Genomic DNA, 23750 nt, shown 5'->3' on the forward strand with positions numbered 1-23750 from the left:
CATTTTATATAGTAAAAGAACAACTCAAAGTATCATTTAACATTTTAAGCAATCATAAAAAATATGTGTGTGTAGAACTTTTAAATTTATGGTTCAATCCCTAAAATCGGAACGCCTTTATTTGTAGCAAGGCTTGGTAAACATCTGCTGATAGTTCAACATGCTTTTGGTAAAAACTAAAAAAGGAAAATTATGAAAAGGGTCTAGGTAAACCTTTCTACGGGTTTCATTTACTCACTCCATCGGTTTCCTTGAATCATGGGACACACAGCGTGTCTGGTCAAAGGATTTGGTTCCCAATTATTGTGAAGATTGTACCAGAAAAGTGCCGAGCCCTTCTTGGGCTGAATGGTAAGATTTGCTGCAGGAAAAATGGTGGCACCACCCAAAGGGACATCGGTGGCCTATGTTAAATTTTAATAAACAAGATTTTTACATTCTTAGCAGTTTAATTTAAAACAATTACTTACATAAAACAAAAATGTAATTAAACTATCGCCCTCACTGATTCGTTCCTAATTAATGAAATATCAACAAAAAGTATGATAAATCTTATAATTTATATTATTTTCTTACTTACCGGATAAATTCTGGGATCTTTGTAGTCGCTGTGCTCCTGAAAATACCCACCCAGACCGTAGTTTGCTCTGGCCAGAGAGCTAACATTGCCCATTGCCAGACCCGATATATCCGTCATGCGATTCACCAAAGCCTTGTCCATTTTACCACCATCGTCATCGGTAATTTTAACCTGGAAGACGCGATCTGGGTTTTTGGGAGCTGTGTAATTATCGGCATAGCCTTGGGACAAGTCTTCGCTGGTCAGATTTATGAAATGTGCAATCTCGCTGTCATAGAGTACATCGTGATATAGCCACATGAGTGGATCCTTGCTGATCTCCTCCTCCTTGAGGGGTGCTATACGCATAAATGGTGTGGTGGTAAAATTGTAGCGACACACGAGTTGCGGACGTGGTGGAAACTCTCCTCGACATCGTCGTTCAATGGCAGTGGCTGGCGGAATGGGCTTTAAGTGGAGGAGGGGTATCTCTGGGTCCTGGTTAACCTCCTCTAAGTAATCACTTATGTTGTCGAGGGCACCTGGTGTAAATTGAGATAAAATTACTAAAGGACATTTAAGCCTATGCTATGATCACCTTCATGAAGTCGACTTATTACAAACATTTTGCGAAGTTCCTCTCGATGTGGTTTGTAAATTTGAAGCGCAATCTTATTCGTTGGCTCCTTAATATTATGTAAGGCCAGTCGGTACCATTGAGCTGCTCGTCTATACTCTGACTTATTGAACATATACTCAGCTAGGGCTAGACACTCGGAAGCGCACATTTGGGTTCTGAGGGGAAAGGTACATTTAAAGGATACTTCCTTAAAAAGTAAAGTAAAATAAAGGCTCTTACTCTAGTTGCTGACCAGCCAGTAGACCCTTTGACATGTCCGTAGAGCTTAGGTTATAGAAATGTTCAATGCGATACATTCCCAATGAAGCCTCCTGTAAGTCCTCGGCAGTTGGTGTACGCTTTAAAAGTTTATGAATTTCTGAAAGTTGATTATCTAAAATAGAAGAATAATTTTGGTTAGGTAACAGTTTATTATAAATATGATAGATTATTATTTCTTTTTTTAGAAACGAAAAACAGGAAAGGGAAGCCAAAGTTTGTAATTTTATCTCATACCTTGATCCTTTTCCTGAGCCCTGAGGTAAGTCATCCACTTGGGCCAATCTTCATGAGCTCGTCTCATCAGTTCAAAGGCATTAAGGGGATTTGACACATATTCGAAACGACTCGCTTCACTTTCCAGAATTTTATGTTTCACCGAGTCAGTAAATCTGATAAGTAAATTATGTTAATTAACTTTGTATTTAATTTTACTTTTTGTCTATCATACATTCTCAGTGTTTCCACTTTCCTTTGCAGAGATTTAATATAGTTATTGAGTTGATCCATATAGGAGTTCTCGAATTCTCTGAGCTCCCCTAAGGCCAGAATAGAACCCGAGTAGACTTTACTATCATCCTCGTCACTTTCCTTAGCAAAACTTGTTTTAAAAATTAGAATTAAGTTTATAACAACAGAAACTAGTTTACGCAGCAGCATGCTTTAGACGAATAAGGTAAGAATGGGTTTACAAAATCCAAAATGTTAAGCTTTTAAATGTATTTTCACGGTTAATTTGTCATTAGTAACGTATGAGAAAGTTAACAACAAATAAATAAGTTAATACCTTGGTTTTGAAGAAACTGATAATGGATTTATTGGAATAAAAATGTTTAATAAACTGGAATTAAATTGATCCTTTTTTAAATATATATTTTCAGTTATCTGGCGTTGCCCTACTGTCAATATTTGGGTGAAACATACGCCATCTTTTGGAATTGAACGAAAGTACTAACTATATTTTACATGTAGTTCTGAATTTAAGTAACTAGGTGGCGGCAAGGTGGTGGTGTAGAAAGGATTTTAAAAGATTTAATTTTGTTATTTGCAATTAAATTATTTATTAGATAAAATATAAAATTGTAAGGTATTATTTAAAGGCTTTCGACCAATTTGAATTGGCCAAAAACTGTAGAAGACTAAACAAATAATATTTATTTTTAATATTAATTTAGTGATAATTAAATAGTGTTTATCTATAAGAAAATATTATTATTTTTAAAGAAAAGCTATAATAACTAAGATTATTCCCTAAAAACAAACACCAAACACACTTAACCCTCCAAACCTCCCATTTATAGATGCTGCAAAGGAAACTTGCATGTGTTAGCAAAAGATTTTCCCTCACGGGAAAAACAACAACCTGGCCAATTTCACTTGCTTGTTATCATTATTGTTATCGCTATTGAAAAGCGCTAATTGTGCGCAAATACTCGGTGGCGGGGCAAACTTATTGCCAACTTATTATAAAGCTCACACATGCAAACCAAACACCAAACAGCACAGTGCGAAAAGTGCAAGCGCGGCAGAAAATCCAGAATCCAAAGGATGCGAAGACAGGTGAAAGTTGGAGCGGAAGATGAAGAGGCAGATAAATGTGCGGAATTTCGGGGTTAATTAGAATGGTATTGGGAAAAGGGAGAGTTGTATGTTGGCAGGGAGACGGCATATGGCTCCAAAAAATAGCAATGAAATGCCTGTCCCCCCCTTTCCCGTGGCACAAATGTCACACAAAACTATACTGGGTGGCGTCGTCACGTGCATATGAAACTGTTACGCCGGGCGCTTTATGAATGAAACATTTACTATTGCATACCTCTGCCGTTTCACCTCCGGGGCACCTTGACTACTGGCCAACCAGTCAACCAGCCAAGCAGCCACCCATCCATCTTTTCCCACCCAGCCAACCATACATCCCACCCACAAGGACCAGGACCCGCCGCAGGACACATGCGCAACGCCAGGCAGCATTTGAATTTTGAATATGAATTTTGACACTTGATTATCAGCGCTGCTCGCAGTTCGCGGCCAGTTGCAAGAGTGTGTGGACGTCTGTCCGGCTAAAAGAAAAACTTTATACTCAAAAGCCGGAAAAAATAAATTCGCGCTAACGTAGCGGAAGTTCAACTTGGGCTATTTGGCCAGTGAAAGTGGAAAACAGAAAAAAAATATAGAAAAAATAGAAACGGAATACAATATTTTAAAAGTTTCCCAATTTGGCGGCTCAATTTGGAGAAGATGAAAAGGAGGAGCTTGGCTGATATCTGGCTGCTGCTGCAATTTGCAGGCTTGAGCTGGGCCAGCTTTTCGGAGCTAAACAATTGTAAGTTTTATGGATAATCAGGAAAGACACAGAAATGACTTGGGGGTTTGAAATCGATTTAAATCTATCTAAAATTATTAAATAAAATGTTTAAGGAGGAAAATATAGTGTACCTTTTTTCCAAGTACCTTTTAATGAAAAATATTATTGTAATATGAATTCCAATTTAAATAATACATATATTTTGTGAAGTAAAATTCAGTATATTTATAAATAATAAATATAAAAAATTATAAAACCACAATAATATATATTCATATTTTAAGAAAGCATTGATTTTGGTAAGAAATTTTACTTGAAAGCTATGATTCTACGAAAGACAATTTGACATCTGCAATTTATTTGATTTTATTTCATAGTTGCCTAATTTTACTCCTTAAATATTTCAGCAAATTTTTATTTTAAAATTCCTAAAAAAAATACAAGCTCCTTTCAACCGAAAAACAATTACTTTTCAACCTTTAACAACCAAAAACATTGCAAAACCTGCCAGATTTTTGGCTAATTGACTACATTTAACGTGCAAACTATGTAAAACAAAAAAGCTGACTAAAAAAACGATGATAAATACCATCAGCAGCAGCAGCAGAAACAGCGTCGAACAGCCGGCCAGTAATCGGAAGTCCAACGAGTCCATAAGTGAATAAACTGTGGCCAACATACATCCCCCCAGACGGGACGGGGGATGCGCGGGTGCAACCGGGAAGAGTAACGAGGGGTAACTTCCGCCAGGAAAACTGGTCTCGGGCTCCAAGGAGTAAAAACAAAACAAATTTTCCTTGACTTTGGCCGGAGCCAGCACAACAAATGCGATAAATATATCAAAACGGGAAAAATTCAAATTCGTTATTTAAATCAATGTGCCAAATGCAATATAAACATAAATATTGGCAGGCTAGCCGCAGAGAGCAGCGTGCGATAAGAATGTGAGAAGAGTGAGTGAGCTCAAAGAAGAGTCAGTTTTTCCACAACTCAACCGCAGGGCACCCACTGGAAAGCCACCTAACCAACCACCAGCCACTGGCCACCAACCACCAGGCCCCTTTCACAGCGGGGGCGCGAGGAGACAGACAGTCGCGGAAAGGCGACGTTTTTCCACTTCCTATTGCACTCTGCGCAATTTTGCCTTTTTCTGCTGCTGCTGCTGCCACCAAAGTGTTGGGTTCTGGGCACTGCAGTGGGTTATTTTCCATTTCTTCCATTTTTTTTCGGCAGACATTGCGTGCTGATTGTACTTCGTTTCGCCAGGCAGCCAGCCAGCACTCCGCCGGCAGACAGTTGGAGTGTCTAACAGGAGACAGGACATTCACTTTCCGTTTCAAGTTCAACGGTGCGCGGGAAAAGGACTCGGCCGCGATTGCGATTGCAAAACTGACTTCTAGGGGAAATTATGGCCTAAGTCTCTTTAGATCGAATCTCTATGGGTGAAGGCAAAGGAATTGGAAGTCCTTTTAGCAGCTTGTAGCTTGATTTCCTTTTAGAAAAAAAAGAAGTGGAAACTACATAGGAATTACGCAACTAAAAAGTTAAACATGAACGTAAATTACCTGCCGCCAGACATAAATGAACCAAAAAATAGTTGTGCACTAGACAAAATGAAATATTTTGAAGATATTGTTATTTAAAATAAAAGATCTTGGGGATCTCAATAAATTTACGATTTTTTTTTCTAAAGATTTTGACGATTTTCTCCAGAAAAATATATTTTTCCAAACTAAATGGAATAACTTCAGCTTCTATCCAATTCTTAGTTTTCTTGACGATTGGGCAATGTGTTCAATGTGTAGCTGAATTCGTACTTGAGAATTTTAGGTATACTCCTTGCAAAAAAATTTACTTTAAATGTTCTTACTTATCAAGGAAATGTACCCAAAGCTTTTCTTGTTATTGCTATTTATTTTTAAATATATAGAAAAGAGAAGGCTTTAAACTTATTAAACTTATAATTGAATATATTTCGTTTTTCAAGTATTTTTTATTAATGCTATTAAAAAGAGGTCATTAAGAGATCAGCAAAACTCTCTTTTTTATATTTTATTCCTTTTACTAAAGAAGCTATTTAGGCAGCAATTCTTTATGTTTGAAACCCTGACTAATAATATTTTATTAAAATTAGTTTGACTTTTTTTTTGGCTCAGTGTATACTATATATGATGTGTTTTATGCTCAAAAACCGTCTCGTTCGTTCCTTTCTTTGGAATATTTTCAATATGCAAACATGCAATAGCCAAATTGCAATAACAACAAACGGCTGGCAGCAACAGGAACAACAACCAGAGGCGGAAACAAAACCATATCAACTGAAGGCAGTCGTCAAACAATGGCGTCTGTTACATTTACACAAAAACGAACGAAAAAAAAAGGGCGGCGAGCGACCCCAACTCGGACCGGACCCAAGACACCCTACTTTGCACGGGACCCAAAACATAATCGCAAATTATAGGCTATATGGCGCGACGCGGTAGGCTTCCATCCCCTCAATTTGATGCTAGTTTGGTGGGAACACGCCCCCACCTGGGTTGGGGTGAGCGCCAAAAGGTGTGTGCCAGCCAGCCAGCTTTTTACAATTTTCCAGGTACCGGCACTAGATTTTTGCATTTTTTCGGGTTATTATTTGCTCATAATTGTAATTTACGTATTTGCTGTGTGCGGTTGAGGTTGAGGTGTTCGTTCCAGCTACTTGCTAGGCAATTTGATGTGATGTGATTTCTATTTTTTTTATGCATTGTGTGTGTGTGTGTGATAGAGGTGTGTGCGGTTGCTACTCTGGTGCTGGTGGTTAAGGCGGCTGATGGCAAAATGTCGAAGTCTTGCGGTTGACTTGACTGGAGTTGATGGCAATGGGACCCGAGTTGAATAAAATCGACCACCGACCAGAAAGTGTACCAGAAATTAACTATTTGAGTTGAAAAGTGATTGAACTTGGGGTGGAGAGGGACAAGATGGGTGGGAGTTTTTTAAATTAAGGCAATGAAGGATAAAATGAGAAAGGAAATAATGAAGGAAAGGTTTAGAGAGAAACTCTATATAATTATTATTTTTACACTGGGAATTAGACTTTGGGTTAGTCAATAAATATAACATAATTAACTTTAAACATATAAAATTAAATTTCAAATCTGTTTCATCTCAAGAACATTACTTTTGACATCTCCATTGCCACCGCCTTCCAGTATAGACTTTTAATTTCACTAATTGTTGGGATTATTTGCTGCTGTCTCGGCTTAATGTTAACCTCAACGAATTTATGAGCGTTGTACAATTTTAAATATCCTTGACCACTCTTGGCGGGGCATCTGGAAAACGTTAAAAATTGTCTGCCTAGGCTGTTGACATTTTGCAGACACACGCAGAATTTGTGTGTCGAAAAGAAATGAAATAATTATCCCTAAAATTGTGGTTTAGAAATGGAAAAGAAAAGTGGTTACTTTTTAATTGAATTAAATTTTTGCGCCTGAGTTCCCTGAAATGAGTGAACCGAGGACCAAATGCCAGTCTCTAACATTTGCAAGCCTCATAAAGCAACCCACACCACAGGCAGGCCCATTCCGGGTTCCGTCTGCCCCATTTATTCCCGTAATGATGAGAGTCATAAATGTCAACCAATTGGTGCAATCTTCCCTTCCAGCGGATCCCAAGTTCAGCGGTCCCATCAACAACTCAACAGTTCCCGTGGGACGCGATGCCCTGCTCACGTGTATCGTGCACGACCTGGTTAGCTTCAAGGTGGCCTGGTTGCGCGTAGATACACAGACCATTCTGAGCATCCAGAACCATGTCATCACCAAGAACCATCGCATTGCCATCTCGCACACGGAGCATCGCATCTGGCAGCTAAGGATACGCGATGTCCAGGAGTCAGATCGTGGATGGTGAGGATTGATAGGAGGCTACTTTTTAGCATCTAACAATTTCCTTTACTCTTCTGTATCTCACCAGGTACATGTGCCAAATCAACACCGATCCCATGAAGAGTCAGATGGGTTATCTAGACGTTGTGGTGCCACCGGATATTGTTGATTACCAGACTAGTCAGGATGTGGTTCGTGCCACGGGTCAGAATGTGACGCTCACCTGCAGTGCAACGGGGGTTCCCCTGCCCACAATTACCTGGCGTCGCGAGGAGTCCACACCGCTCCTACTTTCCGAGGACTCCGCCCAACAGGAAGTGTACAGCGTGGAGGGGCAGAATCTCAGCTTGTGGCAGGTGCAGAGGTCTCATATGGGGGCCTATCTTTGCATTGCCTCCAATGGAGTGCCTCCCACAGTCAGCAAGCGCGTAATGCTGGTGGTGAACTGTAAGTTGAAAAACTAAAAAGTACTCCTAAAAGTAGCTAAATGTGTTGTGTTTGAAGTTGCTCCCACCATCTGGACTCGTTATGATACCATCTACGTGGGCCTGGGCCAGAAGCTAACGCTGGAATGCATCACCGAATCCCAGCCGGCATCTGTAAACTTCTGGCTAAAGGACTCTGAACTGCTGCCAGGAGGTAGCTATGAATCCGTTACAGTGGATCATGTCCATCGCATTGTAATGCGGATCACCCTGCGTCCCATAACGAAGCGGGATTTTGGAGAGTACAAATGCAGGGCCAAGAATGCAATGGGCCAGACAGATCGGATTATCACAGTGCATCGTAAGTTGATTCCTAAACCCATTTTGATTATAGTTTTTATCCTAAATTCCTCTTCAGATAAAGCCAAGAAGCATGGTCAGCACTCGCATCAGACCTCCTCCCTCGAGAGTCAGTTCATTGTCATAGAAGGTTTGTTTCTCAAAAGCTCAAATACTTACTTAAATTATACACTGTTATTTTTTTCAGAATACATAGCGAATGCGGCTGTTATGAACTGTATATTCCGAACTCTTTGGCTTCCATTTCTGTATTTCCTCAATAAAATTGCCAGCTTGTGAGCCAGCGCAGTTAAAACAATTGGTGCTTTGTCTTTTTAGCCACTCTGAGGCGTGACTGCATCTTTATATATATATATATATATGTATATATACTGCCTAATTCACAATTTTGTTTGGTAATTATAGTTTTTGTTATAACAATTGTTCGATTCGTTCAAGGGGTGTACAAATTATTAGATAAAATCAAGTAATTTTGATTATTTTAGTTGCTGGAGAATAATTTTGATTTACTCATTAGTTTGTCGGTTTGAATAAAATTGCTCTAGGACAACATTTACAATAATAATGAATCTCGCGCACGGTTCTTCTGTTCATCTTTTAAAATTAACTACAATTCATTTTAGCTATTTACAATTGAGTGTTTGTTGTTTCTTAGTCAGGATCAATCGAATATTTAGCTAAAACTCGATCCGCAACTTTACGCTTAACATAGAGGAAATTGAACTAAGGAGACATCACGTAGTCTTCAACATTTCTTTCGCAATAAATTAGTGTGTTAAAAGTTAAGTCTAACTATGAGCGTGTCGAGGTAGGCGTAACAGTTTGTTAGTTGGATTTGTTGTTGGCTTACAAATTAAGAGCGTAGTGAGAAGGATGTGGGTGTGTGTGTTCATGTGCTATAGCCTAAGAGGTGGTTCCTAGAATAACGCTCAACTCGAGCTGTCATGACCGTTGGCCAGTTTCGAAGGCTTCTCCATGCTGGGAATCTCAATGGCTGGCGGCGGAGTAGCGCCCTTGGCCTTGGCCAGGACATCACGCTGTTCGTAGATCTCGTTGACCAGCTTCTTCACGAACGGATGATTAAACTTGCCCTCGGTGGAGTCGAAGAACTCCTGGTGCTTCAGAAGGCAATTGTCACGCTTCTCGTATTCAAACGCCTGCATAACCATATCCAGGCGATCCAGATCCTTGACAAACTTGCTCTCGGCACTCTGGCCATGCTCGTATTCCTGGAAATACATAAAGCTATTAATTGTTATATTAAATGAGGATTATGTTGTTGCTCACCTCAAACAGTTCCATAATGCGCTTGCCACGCGGCTCAATCAGCTTGCATATATCCTCCATGGCCTTAAACTCCATGGCACGCTTCTCATCCTTGGACACGCCACAGAAGGGCGTTATGTCACCCACTAAACTCTCCGCCAAATCATGGACTAGTGCTAGCTCCATGCAGCGGATTTGATTTAGTCCCTCGCTGCCGTCCAACAAGAAGGTTAACATGCTCATCCGGTACATGTGTCCCGAAATCGATTCGCAATCGTTGACATCACGTAGCACCCAGCCAGTGCGTTTGGTGTGCTGTATGGAAGAGGATGAAAAATAATATGGGATATTAATAAAGAGTGAAATATTAATGGTTTAATATATCGAAATATATAGAATTTAGCGTTAAGATATCGATATTATCGAAAAAAAAAATTAAAATATAAATTTATTAATATTATTGTTAAATCATCTTTAAATTCCATTTTAGATAACCTCTTGATAGAAGGCAAATTTGGTATTTTATATTTATTATCGATTTATCGCACATATATTGAAGTCTAGCCTTAAAATATCGATAGGCAATCAATAACTATAAAATCTTGATTTTCTTTTAAACGAAGGAATGAAAAGTTGCTAAAAAAGCTTGATATTTAAAACAAAAGATGACATTTAAAGCTCGCATAGGCAATCAATAACTATAAAATCTTGATTTTCTTTTAAACGAAGGAATGAAAAGTTGCTAAAAAAGCTTGATATTTAAAACAAAAGATGACATTTAAAGCTCGCATATTTTATAGATATTGCATGTACATAGAGGCACCTATAGCCCACCTGCCACTTTGGCTAATTAAAAACATTGACAACGACGCGACTCTGGTGACATCGTTGCCGGTTTCGCTTGCTGCACAACACATCAAGGTTGGTGGCGCCTGCCCCAGACCTTTTCACCCAAACCTGCCAGCAAGACCCGTTCTAGACTGTTGCTATTTGATCAATAAACGTTTTATTTATAGCAACCCAACGGTGAGTATATGCACAAGGTCCAAAAGACGTTGCAAGCCATTTGCTTTTCCTTGTCATTCGTAAATTAAGTTCCGCCGATTCCATATACATACTATATAATATTATGGTTTAATTAAACGACAAGAAGGCCTGCAGCTCTCTAACTTTAATCATATAGCAAACAGTCCGTGACTTATCAAAGGCAATGACTGATTGGTTAGGGTCACGTAATGGAATTGGATACCTTATCAGTAGGGACAAAGATTCCACTGAGTTGGGTACAACATGCATAATGATGCACACAGCAGATAAATGCCATATCTCATATTAATAATATGGATTTGCGGGGAATCAAACAAGTACATTATTGAGTTTGGTTTATTAATCGCCTTGCTGATTCCATATGGCATATAAATATTAATATTGACTTTAGCTATGAACTGATAAATGACAACAAGAGTTGCTATTGAGGCGCAGTAAGCAATGCGCTCATGGGTTTTATAAGGGATTATATGAATTTGTATTTATTTGTCTCTTATTTCTGTGTGCCTTAAAAAAAAAACTTCTAGAACGCTAACAAAAACATTCTATAGAAATCTTACCCCTTGAGGTGTACCTAGATAGCGTCTATATTTTGAAGGCCAAGATCAAAGTCACGCGTCGCTTTTCCTTTTCATTTTTGCTTTTGCACGCTCTATATACAACCGTTCAGATACACACACATATATAATTGGGTAATAAAGAAATTTTAGAAAATAGCATTTGAAAAGATATTTTTTGTTGTAGTTCTCGCTTGAATCTGTTGTTGGTCATACGTCAATGGTTTGTGGGGCTCCAAAACAAAAGCAAATAACAAAATATACATTTCATTGTGCTCACGTGAGACTTTTAGAACTTTGCCTTCGCGGTTGGCGTATATTTGCAATTTTGTTGCAAAGATTATGGGATTTGCAAAGAGAACACAAAAGCAAAAAGAAACTTTGAGCTTGTTAATGAGTTAAACTGATAGACAAGCTGCTCAAGTTACAAGAGCGATTCCCTTTTTAATGGTTTTGTAGATAAGAAATCAAGTCCCGTGTTCTGTGGTTTTGTTGATTGGTTGAAAGTTTCAGCTGCGGCAATTATCTAATCGTAATGCTGATGGGTTCCAGAAAGTGTGCAGCTCTTGACTTTTGTGCTTTTTATGGCTTACATTACGCTATACTGAACGATATCATAACTGATAAATTGACTGCAAATGACAAATACAATTTGTACCAAGCCAAAAACATTATACTTATAAAACTACATACGAATGTAGAAATGTATATAAATAAGAATATTTTTTGGCAACCGACTATACAAATTCGTTCGAGAGCGAGGCTGCCGCTGACTCTGGGCATTATACAACATTTGCAAATATACAAAACAAAAGAACGCCAGAGTGTAGGTAAAGCAGAATAGATTATACACACACAAAGTAAATAAATAAATCAAATCTGTGCGTTCTTTTTGTTTATTTTCTTGGATTTTCTGTCAGAACCTCAAATGGGGGGGATTTGAAAGAATATTTTGATAAGCGAAGCTTATATTATGCAGTCTTTTATTACCAAAAGGCTTAGAAACACGAGCAGAGATGTGATAAGAATTTGGATTATGAAATTGGCTGACTCACAATTTAAATAGCTTTTATAATTTAATAAGAAAATGTACACCAGAATTATAAGAATTAATATAAATAGTATAAAAAGTCATTTGAGCAAAAGCAATCCCATAAATACCCAAAAAACGTTGTTGAAGAAATTCGTTATTTGAGGTCTTTTGGTTGACTTATTTTTTGCTTAATTGTGTTAACACCTACATACTTTGGTTGAAGGCTACTTGTCGAACCTAATGAAACAGAAAAATAAGTCTCCATATTAAATATTGATCATACAAGCAAAAATTTAGAAAAAGTAGCTGTAGGAAGCATTTCAGGGTCATTAAAAATTACGTTTTATTTTAATAATAAAAAAATTAAATGTTAAAAAGATTATAGAAAAATTTTTTAGTGCGTAGTCTCTGGTTATTTCGCATTAAATAATTATATATAATAATTTTCATGATTCTCTTCGACAAAACACCCAAACATCAAAATCAAAACAAGTTCCTTTTGGGGAAAAATCAATACAAACATATGACGCCCAAGTTGAGAGTAAAGAAGGGTGAATATGAAGGAAAAGCAGCTGCTTTTCTAGTTACGTTTCACTTACTTTCAGGTTGCCAATGAGCTCCATGAACTGTAGGATCTCGCCGAGGCCAGTGCTGAAGCAGGCCTTTGTACCGGCACTGGCCGATGCTGAGGCCACATCGTGACAGGAGGCACCTAGTCCTGGGGACTCCACCGCATTGTCCGCCCCGGAGGCCGTGATTTCGTCTGCCTTGTGGGCTTGCAGGGGCTCCGCCGCTAACGATGACATGGCAAACTTGGTGGTGGTTTGCTGCTGCTGCTGCTGTTGGGAGGACTTGGCTCGCTGTCCGCTGGCCGATTGTGTATGAATCTGACGCTGGATATCCTGGCTACGCTGCTCCAATAGCTTTCGGGCCAATTGGTGGGCTGATGGAAAATTATTGCCGTGGTGCGCCGACTCCAAATCCGACTCTGATTCGCAGTGACTATAACCGTCCGCGTGTGAGGGCGAATTGTGACTGTCGCTGTCGCCGAACTTCGCCTGACTAGAGAGCTGTGTTGTTGCTTTGGCTATAGCTCTAGCTGTACCTGCCGCTGTGCTTGTGTTCGTGTTTGCTGCCGTCGCGTTGCCCAGGTGCCGAAGCAGCCTGTAGAGATCACTGCCTCCGTTCGGCGTCGCTGCAGCCACTCGGACCAATTGCTGTAGTGAGAACATCGCGGGAGAGGCCAATCGGACGTTTTAAAACCTATACGGAAAAAAGCACATATTTACTACATATTTTTCCATTAAATAAATCTACGAATGATATGAAAGTTTAAATGTTCCTGAAGTTCAATTTATTTAAATTTTCATTTTTGTTAATTTATTTATATATTATTTATTGTATATTTTATTTATTGTATATTTATTTTGTTTATTTATTTTATGGAAACTTAACTAAATTTCTGTTCCCAATCAGTAATCTTGAGACAATGTACCATGAAAAATTTATTTGTATGGAATTTTATACATAGCTCTGTTTGAAATATTGTTTGGATTACTATTAAATTAGTTTCAATTTAAGTTAAATCAGTTTTAAAGCAAAAATTTACAAAAAACTGTTCCCACATCAGTAAACTGTACCTTAACTCACTTAATGGAAAAATTAAGAGAACAGGCACAGAAAAATCATGTATGTACAAATGTCTTCTGGAAAAACGTACCTAAAATCTGCCAGGTCCGACTGGGAGAGAGCTCCGCAGCAGCAGCGACAAAGAGCGAGTGCGAGTGGCTGGGAGAGAGCGAGATTGGCTCGCGCGTGATCGTTGGCTACAAAACTGTGGCCAGAGTCAGACACGTGATATGTGTGTGCGTCCGCTTGGCCCTGTAGGTGGAAGAGAAAGAGAGGGAGAGTTACTTTTGGTTGCAGTGAACAATGTTTGAGAAAAAACAAGAGTGTCAGATATCATTCAAAAGCCCACAGTTTTATACCCTTACAGAAGGATAAATATTTATTAATATTAAAATTATGATAGATTTTGGTAGAAAATATACATAACATCAAGAGTATCTTTGCAGCTACACTATCTAATTATGTTTATCCTATTACGAAATGAAAATTTCATTTAGTGCCGAGGGCAACAAAATGTTTGTTGATTTTTATCGCATGCGATTTATAAATGCGTGAGAGAATTACAGTTTGGGAGTCATATACATAAACTACAAAGTAATCAAAGTTTTAGAGCTACTATAGTCTGGGTCTTAATGGATTAATTGAAGTAAAAGAAAGAACTTTCGTTTGCTACGATGAAAATAAATAATATACAATAAATAATATATTAAATTAAAAATACTAATTCTTTGTCTTAGTCATCCCAAGTATGATTCATTTCCAAAGGTAGTATTGCAGTTTTAGATTCTTGGAAAAAAGAACAATTTGTGCAAATTAGTAGTTTAGTTTTGAACGAATTTTAAAATATAATTTACTATATCAAACAAGGTTTAGGTAATTTGGTTGTTCAAACGCTCTTAAAAATAATATTTTTTTTTGTTTTCATGTAATTTGGCATCCATTTGCATTAAAAATTTGAGAACCTTTGTTAATTCACAGCAATTAATATTGCACTTTTAATTATTAAAATAAATTAAAAACATTAACACTTTTGGTACGTTTCCTGTTAAGTCAGAGCTGATGCAATAGACATGTCTGAGATACATTTTTTGTTTTTTGTGAGAATAAACGAATTCACGCGGTTAACAATTGCTTATTTATTGCGAAAAAAACAGACAAGAAATACAAATACTAATACAAATGTTTGTTTTTCATTTTTGTGGGTCGTCCAAAGTGCAATTAAGAAACTGAAACAATAAAGTCGCCTTATCAGCTGTCCCACTCTGCTTTCCCAGACTCCCATATAAACATAAACGTACATTTGGGTCCATAATATTAGAATTTAACTTATTGTTTTACAAGAACTAATATTCAAGTAGTTTTATTTAAATATTTTTATGGTTTAGTTTGGAATTTAATTGTTATTCCTGTACTTTCCCTTTACATATATAATGTAGTATGTGGAAGTCTTTGTTTATTTTTCGGATAATACATACACGAATTAGTAAATGTTAAAAACTTAATTCATTTTAATTTTAAATTCATTTATTTTTGTTTTTATTTAAACTAAAGATCACAACACCTTTGGATTTAGCCAATATCCAACTACATAATATATAACAACTACACTGTCGATCTTTTCCTCAGAAATGGTCACAAACTATTATTTTGAACGTAACTGTATGTCGGCTACCTTGACACCACTCTTTGTCGCTCTCGCGGTGTAAGAAGTTCCGTTCGAAATAATGGCAAATAAATAGGAAGCGATTCCGACAATTTGACAGGCACTTCAAGGTGAAGGCGGCGTTATGTGTGTTGTGTGTGTGTGTGCGTCGTGTGGCACGTAAGCACCGTTAGTTTGATGTAATGTTGACGACTAAGAGCTCTGCCCGCCGATGGCAAACTAAAACTTTTAATTCGCGTCGGACACAACGTTTGTAATTAGGAATATAAATATCACTAAGCTAATATAGACACACAGACACCCACACTGCACACGCGCACAACTAAACAATGGCCACAACAACAATAGAGGCGGCAGAAATAGTTAAAATTACTAACGGAATTTATGCAACACCACAGCGGCGGCAAGCTGCATTCTGCGGCGTTGAATATGTGTATTTGAATCCGCTCTCTCGAACTCTCTCCCTCTTCCACTCTCCCGCAACAACAACAAAGTTGCGCGCTCTTTTATTCAATTGTTTAGTGTTTTTCCGAAGAAATTGCACAATTGTCTTGTGTTTGGGATACAACTAGTGTGACCGCAGAGATATAAGCAATATATACCAAAATACCAGTTTGGTAAAAGAAATACCAATACAAAATATGTCAAAAATACTGCACACGAGGTAGTATATTTTAGTATAAACAGTAAATGCAGCCACACTAACTTCGCGTTCCAGCACATGTTTATTATTTTGTTGTAAATAGAATTAAATTAATTATGTTGGCGCCAATTAAGCATGTTTTGGGCAACTACCGGATAGTTTTGGCGAGCGGTTCTCCAAGGAGACAGGAACTGGTCAAAATGCTGGTAAGACCTACAATTCAGATAATGTCTAAGAATTGTAATATCAATTTTATACATATTTTGTAATTTAAGGGCCTCAACGCGGAGCTGTGTCCCTCGACCTTCGAGGAGAACCTCAATCTGGAAGACTTCAAGGAATTCTCGGATTACATAGAGGCCACAGCTCTGGGCAAAGCAGAGGAAGTATTCTCCAGATTGAGCTCTTCGGGGGATAATAAGAATCTTGTAGTCATAGCTGCGGATACAATGGTGACTTTGGGAAAGGAGATCTATGGAAAGCCCAAGGATGCCGCTGATGCTATTCGCATGCTGACCAAGTAAATACTAGGAATATCTTTATAATTTAGAAGTAATCTTGTATTAATTTTGTATTTTTCATCCCTCAGTTTGTCTGGAACATCAAATCGTGTATTTAGTGGCGTTGTGCTAAAACATGCCAATGGTGTTCGTAAATTTACTGACACGGCTGACGTTTACTTTGGCCATTTGCTGCCAGAACAAATTCAGAGCTATGTGGACTCGAGGGATCCATTGTAAGGCAAAGTCATCGCATTAACCACCAATATTAATTAAAATTGTATCCATTTAGAGATAAAGCTGGTGCCTATGGCGTCCAGGGCCCTGGTGGCGCCCTTATCCACCGTATCGATGGTGACTTTTACTGCGTGATGGGCCTGCCACTGCATCGACTGTGCTGTGAACTGAATAAACTGTTTCTAGAGGATCTCAGCCCATAAGTGGCTTGTCAACGTCGCGCCCAACACATACAAACTGTCTGGGAGTCTTGCGGCAATAAGCGTCAGAGGCTACACACGCTCTGGTTATTTTAATCTTGGTTGATAAGCGGCGCTGTATCTCTCTCCGACTTTGCGTGGACTTGTTTGTTTTTTCTTTATGGCTCAAGTCAATTAAAAATAAAAATCAAATAATCGCGAGAAGAAAACCTAAAGAGAGAGCAAAGCACAGTGGTTAAATTTTAAGTAATAATAATTGTGAATTTGTTGTTTAAGTTTGAGACGCTTCAAAAGAATTTACAATAAAATTGTAACATCTTATTATTAAAAGAGTAAAGTACGTTTGTTTGAAATTATAATGGAAATGAAATATTCCCTTTATTATTTATAGGCAATTCCTAGATACAAATGTTAGCTCCTAGGCTTTAAAGGGGGGACCCCGGCATATAGTGCTTGAACCTGATTTTAATATGTTTTAATGAAGCTTTTATTAATTTAATTTAAGCCCCAAGAACTCGTACTCCTAATGCCTTATTACTTTTATTAAGAATATCTACTTTATTTTTAAAACCGGGTATTTTTCAGCTAAAAACTTCTCGTCAATGTTTTAAACCCACTGTTTGCTTTGTGTGTCCCACAGCTGACTTGCCCTAATCACTCTCAATTCGTAAAAAAATCCGAGCAACATATTATTTTCAAAGATAACACGATTATATAAACAATAAAATATTGTATTCGTGAGCAGCGCCCTACCGAAGAGCGATTCCAGTATACATCCAACGGTTACGAAGAGCGGATCCATCATGTCCCAGCCACTGCAGCCACCTACGCTCCCTAAAACCTGCTACCAAATGTGGGGCGGACGCTTCAGCCAAAAGCCTCACGAAGCTTTGGAGGCGCTGAACAACAGTCTGCCCTACGACTCTCGGCTCTATGCAGATGATCTGGATGCCAGCAAGGCGTATGCAGAGGCTCTTCATCGAGCTGGTCACCTGGACGAAGCCGAGGCGGATAAGCTGGTCAAGAGTCTGGAGCTATTACGCTTTGATTGGATCGAGGGCACAGTGAAGTTCCGGCCAGGAGATGAGGACGTGCACACGGTCAACGAGCGGCTGCTGGTGGAGATCACCGGTGAACTGGGCCAGCGGTTGCACACAGGACGGAGTCGCAACGACCAGGTGGTCACGGATATGAAGCTGTGGCTGCGTAAGGCTATTCGTGAAACCCTGGGCCGCCTAAGCCGTGTCATAGAAACAGCCAGCCGACAGGCAGAGCATCACCTGGGCGTCCTGATGCCAGGATACACACACCTTCAGCGCGCCCAGACCGTCCAGTTCTCCCACTGGCTGCTATCGCATGCCTTTGCCCTGCGAGAAGATGGCCTGCGGCTGGCTGAGCTCCGGGAGCGGGCCAATGTCCTGCCTCTGGGGAGCGGTGCACTGGCGGGGAATCCTCTTGGCATCGACCGCCTGTGGCTGGCCGAGCGTCTGGGGTTCTCGGGGGTGACACCCAACAGCATGCATGCAGTGGGAGATCGCGACTTCGTAGGTGAGTCTAGGGGAGATCTGTCATATCAAAAGATCGCTTTCTTAAGTCATTTCAAAGTCGTTTGATATTGCAATTAGCACAATTGATTTCTTATCAGCGACAGCCTGGAGGAGATTATTTCAAGGGGTGTCTGATAACAAGGGCCCGGTGCCCTATCTTTCGGATGTCTTGGGGTATATTCGTTTGAAGGAAAAGTAGGTCTTAAGCAAAGCCCAAAAAAATGTTAAAAAACGTATGCAACTAATTTCGAATAAACCTTTTCTTACTTTTTAAATTATATAAAAGCTTTCCCCTTAAAAATACAAGAACATCATTTAATTTCTCTTTCTTCCAGTTGACTTTATTTACTGCTGCTCCTTGGTGAGTCTCCATCTGTCACGTTTGGCCGAGGACCTGATCATCTACAGCACCAAGGAATTTGACTTTATTCGTCTGGCAGATAGCTTCTCCAGTGGCAGCAGCCTGATGCCTCAGAAACGGAACCCGGACAGCTTGGAGCTTATACGTGGCATGTCGGGGGTGATCACCTCGAACCTGACGGGCATTATGATGACCATCAAAGGCACACCGTCCACCTACAACAAGGACCTGCAGTTTGACAAGGAGTACTGCTTCCAGTCCTTCGATAAGCTTTCCCAGGTGCTAGAGGTCACCGATGGTGTCCTGCAGACGATGCAGGTGCAGCAGAATTCAATGGAAGCTGCCCTCAGCACGGATATGTTGGCCACGGATTGGGTGAGTTGAATAACTCCACATCTTTTAGCTTTCTTTGATACTAAAGGCCAATATATATGCGTTCCAGGCTTACTATTTGGTGAAGAAGGGACTTCCCTTCCGCCAAGCCCATCATGTCATTGGCCGCGTGGTTTCCCTGGCCGAGGAGCGTGGTGTGGATATCACCGACCTGCCGCTGGGCGAGCTGCAAGCCTTCTGCCCCGCCTTCGGATCCGACATAGTCAGTGTGGCGGACTACTCTAACAACGTGCAGCAATACAACGCCATTGGAGGCACCTCCAGTTCCAGCATCGTGGAGCAGCTAAGGCTGCTTAAGAAATTCGCCAAGGATTTGCGCAAGCAGTCCTAGCTAGCAGGAGCAGCGCTTTATTTCGTTTGAATTTTTGGTTTTTTGATTAACAAATTAAAAAGTTACATTTACAAACTGATCTCTTTGGGTGTTCTAAAACGTATAAATATGACTTCCACCGGAGCCTAGTTCACGCTGGGACTTTGGGGCGTGTAGGTGTAGGGTTCGTGGATGCCTTGCTCGCCGTTATCCAGCTGCTGGTAGCCGGTGACCGCCGAGTTCTGGGGCGGACCCATCTTTCCGCCAGAGATAAGTACTCCAAGACTTTGCTGCAGCTGCCAACGTCGGGCCTCGCGAATAGACTTGTTGCGGCGCAGAGTCTTGGCCAGCATGAAGGCGCAGAGGACGCCCAGGAGCTGGACAAAGGCCACTGTGGTGGCACCAGTGGCAATCAGCATGGCGCTTTGCGACACAATGAAGTTCATCTTGCGGAAGCAACCATAGTTGAAGGTCTCGTGGCAGGTCACCTGGGTGTGGGTGCTATCGGTAATATCCTCTTCCAGACTGCCACAGCAGGAGTTGGGCACAATGACGTCGTCGGAGCCAATGGTTAGGTTCTTATTGGGGGAATAGTAGTCCATCCAGTCCTCGGGCTGGTTGACTCCGCAGCATTCAAGCTATCAGGAAGGGAAATTAGGCATTTTTATTTTATCTAAATTATTTCCAGGAAACTTACTCCAGATTGCATAAAGTCTACTCCAGCTGCCACATAGGGATCGCTTTCGTATTCGGCCAGGGCCTGGTGCATTGTGCGCATGAGCATGCCCCGCACCTGCGACTGCATCACGAAGGCGGCAATGGCGGCGGAGACCTCCAGGATGAAGACCAGAAACAGGCAAACTCCATACTACAAAATTATGGATTAAATAAATATTCTGTAAAGACAAAAACAAAAATTTGCCAAGATAATTCCACTCACCAGATTAATAACCATCACACTCTCCTTGACGGCTCCATAGGCTCCCAGAGTGGCCACTGCGATGAGGATGAAACCAATGGCAATAAGAAGCGCTGGAGGCGAGGAGAAGTGTCCATCGATAAAAAGGCTAAAGTCACCGAAGATCGCCTGGATGGTGGTTCCCACCATGATGAGCAGGATAGCAGTCAGCTATGAGGGAAAACGTATACAAGGTCGTTAATCAATGCATGTCGCAGGTGTGAGATATTCAGTGTGACTTTGGAGTACCTTAAATGTGAGTATCTCTGGGTATTCCTGCTAGCATTATCTCAAACAGCTAATAAAAGCCATTTTGTTTTGTTTAAAAATTGATAAATACTATACATTGATGTTTCCCAGAAACAACATAAATTAGGTTCTACATTTATACTATTTGAAAACTATTAATACTCATCAATCAAATCATTAATGATCATTGTTCAACTATTAAAAATTAAGCTTTCAATTTGACAATTAATCAATTTCTAGAATTGTGTCATTGTTAACTTAAAATCAGTGTCACATTTATCAGATATTTACTGAACTTTTAGAATGTTTGCTCCTTTTGTTTGCTCATTTTCCCTATCTTGTTTGCTTGAACTGCAAAATCGTATGAATGCACTGTACTTCTACTACTAACTATCTAACTACTACTATCTAAATAATGTAACTTAAAGGCAATATCCTATTTACAATATTAACCGTTCTTATTGTAGTATCAAAAATACATTCATCCGCAAGTATGCAGTTGTTCCATCACATTCTGATATATTTTCGTCTTGTTATCTTATCGAAATGAGTAACTTGTATACACTTTGAGGGCAACTGTGCTGACTAAAGGCTGGTGAAATAATTTAATAGATATTTTTCATAAATTTAATGAAAACTATAATTAATTGTAATAAGAAAGGTTTGGTTTGATTGATAAATATTTAAAAATATAATTAAAACTTAAAACCCTTTGTTATCTATCACAAAGGTAGTGTAACTTTAAAATCACTGCAAAGATACGCCTCTCCACGTAGTGACGAAGGGCACTGAGAGTGACAAGAAAATGTAGAGAAAAAAATTATCAACAATTTATTAATTAGTCTTTTATTAAGAATATTAAATTAAACTGTTATATTTCTCCATCTTAGTTTGTTCTCAAATAAAAACTAAAGTCAGATCTAAACACGGAAATTTGTATACTGTTCTTGACCTGTTTCTCTTCATTCCAATTGGCTCTCTCTACTCCCGTGAGCGACTTACGTAGGCGCAGTAATATGATTCACATATAAAAAACCTATACTCGCCGAAAGCTGATAAGGAAATCGCTCCGTGTGATAAAAAAAGAACGCGCAAAAGAGTGAAAATGAATCAAGATGGCGGCGGAGTCGTGACTCACGCAGGATTATCATTATCATCATTAGCAGGATCAACTCACCGCAAACATAAAGCTCACAATGATGAGCATGTATTTGGCGCACTTCATGCCCGAATTGAGCTGTAAGTCGCGGTTAGCCATTTTGTGCAGTTCGTATTTTCGCTCGTCGCCTGCAATGTAAGTATAGGTGCAAATTGTTAATAACTGCCACTTTCCGCAATATAGAGTATATAGTATATGGGGTATTATCGTTCGCCTGAATATGTCGCGACCGCTAACAGCAGTAAACGTACTTTAACTTTTGCTAGTCACACGTGAACTGAGTGGCAAAACGGTGAACGCAATTGAAGCACTGCGGTTCATTCTCTCTCTCTGCCGCTCTCTTTTCCCTAAGCTCGGGCAAATGCCGTCTGGCCTTGCCACCCACTCGTAGCTACACTGGCAAAAAGTGGATGGGCCAGAGTTTGGAAAATCAATCACATTCCCTACCAACTTAAATTATTTTTTGATATAAGTCTTCAAAGGTTAAAAAACATTTTTTTTGTATAAAAATGAAACATTTTATTATATTTTTCAAACACATTTTAAAGAAAGTATCATTAATAAATACATATATTTTGTGAAATTTTTTCATCTGTGACTTCCACTCTCTGGAAAGCTTTCCAATGGAGGCTTATCAAGAGACGCTTATCAAGCCAACTATTGTTCATAGTCTTCCAGTTAGACAAATATCAGATAAGATAACGATTCCATTGTTTTCATTAGAGAATTATTTTGCAACAGAAACTCTGAAATCGAATAAGTATTGGAGCGAATCGATGATACTTTTAGTGCAATTCTCATAATGTTAATTCAACTTACTTCTAACACGTCTACTTATACATACACTGCGTTTCACTTGAATAGCACACTTTTTTATGCAATTTCAAATCTTGAAATCTTTTAACCAAAAAGAAAACTCGCTGATGTTTAGGTTTCTATTTATAGTGTAATCAATTTTAAATATAAGAAAAGTAACAAAACTTAAATTAAATTAACAATTAATAAATGTTAACAAAAAAACATAAAAACTTAAAAAATTGCACAACAATTTTGTTTCACATGAATAGCACTTTTTTGTTTTAAAGTATATTTAACGAACTTAAATATTAGGAAATGTGTTTTTATTCAATAGTGATTATTAATACATATATATTTGTTAATTTAGTAATCGGTTGAGCCTCCTTTATTCAATATAACCTCGTAGATCCTGTTGGGCATCGAATCATATAGACTTTTAATGTAGTCTAAGGATATTGTAGCCCAGGCCCTCTGAATGGCGTCAATTAGTTCTTCTTTTGTTGAAAATTGTTTGCCAGACTCATAAACCTTTCTGGCCAGCCATCCCCAAACATTTTCAATTATATTCAGATCCGGCGAGTATGGTGGCCAGTTCAGAGTTAAAACATTTTTATCTTTTAAAAAAGGTTTTACAATACCTGCAGTATGTATTGGCGCATTTTCGTGCTGGAATGTCCAAGGCAAATTATTGAAAAAATTTTCCAATGGTGGAAAAGCCTTTTCAAGGACGTTTAGATACGCTTTTGCGTTCATGTTTGAGGATAAGAATTGGAGCTCACAAGTC

At 39.1% G+C, this 23750-nt stretch overlaps 6 protein-coding genes and 1 long non-coding RNA gene across 7 annotated transcripts; 4 read left to right on the forward strand and 3 right to left on the reverse strand.

The window, feature by feature from the left end:
- Positions 1 to 78: 78 nt before the first annotated feature.
- On the reverse strand, positions 79 to 2124 carry LOC108076383 (prolyl 4-hydroxylase subunit alpha-1). The gene is made up of 8 exons (XM_017169210.3): positions 1909 to 2124; positions 1695 to 1849; positions 1419 to 1572; positions 1158 to 1354; positions 581 to 1101; positions 471 to 515; positions 239 to 404; positions 79 to 176 (listed from the first exon to the last, which is right to left on the reverse strand). The coding sequence occupies exons 1-8, from the start codon at positions 2115 to 2117 to the stop codon at positions 118 to 120; spliced, it is 1506 nt and encodes a 501-aa protein (XP_017024699.1). The 5' UTR covers positions 2118 to 2124; the 3' UTR covers positions 79 to 117.
- Positions 2125 to 3499: 1375 nt separating this feature from the next.
- DIP-iota (Dpr-interacting protein iota) lies at positions 3500 to 8695 on the forward strand. Its single transcript, XM_017168282.3, has 6 exons — positions 3500 to 3780; positions 7409 to 7652; positions 7720 to 8078; positions 8136 to 8417; positions 8475 to 8546; positions 8604 to 8695. The coding sequence occupies exons 1-6, from the start codon at positions 3696 to 3698 to the stop codon at positions 8693 to 8695; spliced, it is 1134 nt and encodes a 377-aa protein (XP_017023771.1). The 5' UTR covers positions 3500 to 3695.
- A 23-nt stretch (positions 8696 to 8718) lies between these two features.
- Positions 8719 to 16175, reverse strand: LOC108076243 (uncharacterized). Its single transcript, XM_017168994.3, has 5 exons — positions 15989 to 16175; positions 14040 to 14200; positions 12919 to 13582; positions 9704 to 9997; positions 8719 to 9645 (listed from the first exon to the last, which is right to left on the reverse strand). The coding sequence occupies exons 3-5, from the start codon at positions 13549 to 13551 to the stop codon at positions 9346 to 9348; spliced, it is 1227 nt and encodes a 408-aa protein (XP_017024483.1). The 5' UTR covers positions 13552 to 13582; positions 14040 to 14200; positions 15989 to 16175; the 3' UTR covers positions 8719 to 9345.
- On the forward strand, positions 12478 to 13259 carry LOC138928781 (uncharacterized). Its single transcript, XR_011445136.1, has 2 exons — positions 12478 to 12870; positions 12925 to 13259. It is a non-coding gene; the product is annotated as an uncharacterized lncRNA (long non-coding RNA).
- A 125-nt stretch (positions 16176 to 16300) lies between the features above and the next one.
- LOC108076260 (dTTP/UTP pyrophosphatase) lies at positions 16301 to 17528 on the forward strand. The gene is made up of 4 exons (XM_017169012.2): positions 16301 to 16460; positions 16530 to 16774; positions 16844 to 16990; positions 17047 to 17528. Exons 1-4 carry the CDS (start codon positions 16371 to 16373, stop codon positions 17192 to 17194), a joined length of 630 nt encoding a protein of 209 aa, XP_017024501.1. The 5' UTR covers positions 16301 to 16370; the 3' UTR covers positions 17195 to 17528.
- A 302-nt stretch (positions 17529 to 17830) lies between these two features.
- Argl (Argininosuccinate lyase) lies at positions 17831 to 19902 on the forward strand. Its single transcript, XM_017169120.2, has 3 exons — positions 17831 to 18739; positions 19074 to 19474; positions 19542 to 19902. Exons 1-3 carry the CDS (start codon positions 17995 to 17997, stop codon positions 19821 to 19823), a joined length of 1428 nt encoding a protein of 475 aa, XP_017024609.1. The 5' UTR covers positions 17831 to 17994; the 3' UTR covers positions 19824 to 19902.
- Tsp29Fb (Tetraspanin 29Fb) lies at positions 19805 to 22515 on the reverse strand. Its single transcript, XM_017169132.3, has 5 exons — positions 22420 to 22515; positions 22187 to 22296; positions 20743 to 20931; positions 20500 to 20670; positions 19805 to 20440 (listed from the first exon to the last, which is right to left on the reverse strand). The coding sequence occupies exons 2-5, from the start codon at positions 22265 to 22267 to the stop codon at positions 19949 to 19951; spliced, it is 933 nt and encodes a 310-aa protein (XP_017024621.1). The 5' UTR covers positions 22268 to 22296; positions 22420 to 22515; the 3' UTR covers positions 19805 to 19948.
- Positions 22516 to 23750: the final 1235 nt, after the last annotated feature.

The sequence above is a fragment of the Drosophila kikkawai genome, chromosome 2L, assembly GCF_030179895.1.
Source record: "Drosophila kikkawai strain 14028-0561.14 chromosome 2L, DkikHiC1v2, whole genome shotgun sequence".
Lineage (NCBI taxonomy): Eukaryota > Metazoa > Arthropoda > Insecta > Diptera > Drosophilidae > Drosophila > Drosophila kikkawai.

What these genes read in the sequence shown, in the direction of transcription:
- LOC108076383 (XM_017169210.3), bottom strand. Translation starts at nt 2,117, where the DNA reads ATGCTGCTGCGTAAACTAGTTTCTGTTGTTATAAACTTAATTCTAATT. An exon ending in CTGGCTGGTCAGCAACTAGA is followed by an intron (nt 1,355 to 1,418) that starts GTAAGAGCCTTT and finishes CTTTCCCCTCAG; the next exon opens with AACCCAAATGTGCGCTTCCG. An exon ending in AAGATCCCAGAATTTATCCG is followed by an intron (nt 516 to 580) that starts GTAAGTAAGAAA and finishes TTCATTAATTAG; the next exon opens with GAACGAATCAGTGAGGGCGA.
- DIP-iota (XM_017168282.3), top strand. Translation starts at nt 3,696, where the DNA reads ATGAAAAGGAGGAGCTTGGCTGATATCTGGCTGCTGCTGCAATTTGCA. An exon ending in CAGGAGTCAGATCGTGGATG is followed by an intron (nt 7,653 to 7,719) that starts GTGAGGATTGAT and finishes GTATCTCACCAG; the next exon opens with GTACATGTGCCAAATCAACA. An exon ending in TCAGTTCATTGTCATAGAAG is followed by an intron (nt 8,547 to 8,603) that starts GTTTGTTTCTCA and finishes TATTTTTTTCAG; the next exon opens with AATACATAGCGAATGCGGCT.
- LOC108076243 (XM_017168994.3), bottom strand. Translation starts at nt 13,551, where the DNA reads ATGTTCTCACTACAGCAATTGGTCCGAGTGGCTGCAGCGACGCCGAAC. An exon ending in AGCTCATTGGCAACCTGAAA is followed by an intron (nt 9,998 to 12,918) that starts GTAAGTGAAACG and finishes TCTTCCATACAG; the next exon opens with CACACCAAACGCACTGGCTG. An exon ending in GCATTATGGAACTGTTTGAG is followed by an intron (nt 9,646 to 9,703) that starts GTGAGCAACAAC and finishes ATGTATTTCCAG; the next exon opens with GAATACGAGCATGGCCAGAG.
- LOC108076260 (XM_017169012.2), top strand. Translation starts at nt 16,371, where the DNA reads ATGTTGGCGCCAATTAAGCATGTTTTGGGCAACTACCGGATAGTTTTG. An exon ending in GCTATTCGCATGCTGACCAA is followed by an intron (nt 16,775 to 16,843) that starts GTAAATACTAGG and finishes TTCATCCCTCAG; the next exon opens with TTTGTCTGGAACATCAAATC. An exon ending in GTGGACTCGAGGGATCCATT is followed by an intron (nt 16,991 to 17,046) that starts GTAAGGCAAAGT and finishes GTATCCATTTAG; the next exon opens with AGATAAAGCTGGTGCCTATG.
- Argl (XM_017169120.2), top strand. Translation starts at nt 17,995, where the DNA reads ATGTCCCAGCCACTGCAGCCACCTACGCTCCCTAAAACCTGCTACCAA. An exon ending in GGGAGATCGCGACTTCGTAG is followed by an intron (nt 18,740 to 19,073) that starts GTGAGTCTAGGG and finishes TCTTTCTTCCAG; the next exon opens with TTGACTTTATTTACTGCTGC. An exon ending in ATATGTTGGCCACGGATTGG is followed by an intron (nt 19,475 to 19,541) that starts GTGAGTTGAATA and finishes TATGCGTTCCAG; the next exon opens with GCTTACTATTTGGTGAAGAA.
- Tsp29Fb (XM_017169132.3), bottom strand. Translation starts at nt 22,267, where the DNA reads ATGGCTAACCGCGACTTACAGCTCAATTCGGGCATGAAGTGCGCCAAA. An exon ending in TTGTGAGCTTTATGTTTGCG is followed by an intron (nt 20,932 to 22,186) that starts GTGAGTTGATCC and finishes TTTCCCTCATAG; the next exon opens with CTGACTGCTATCCTGCTCAT. An exon ending in TAGACTTTATGCAATCTGGA is followed by an intron (nt 20,441 to 20,499) that starts GTAAGTTTCCTG and finishes CCTTCCTGATAG; the next exon opens with CTTGAATGCTGCGGAGTCAA.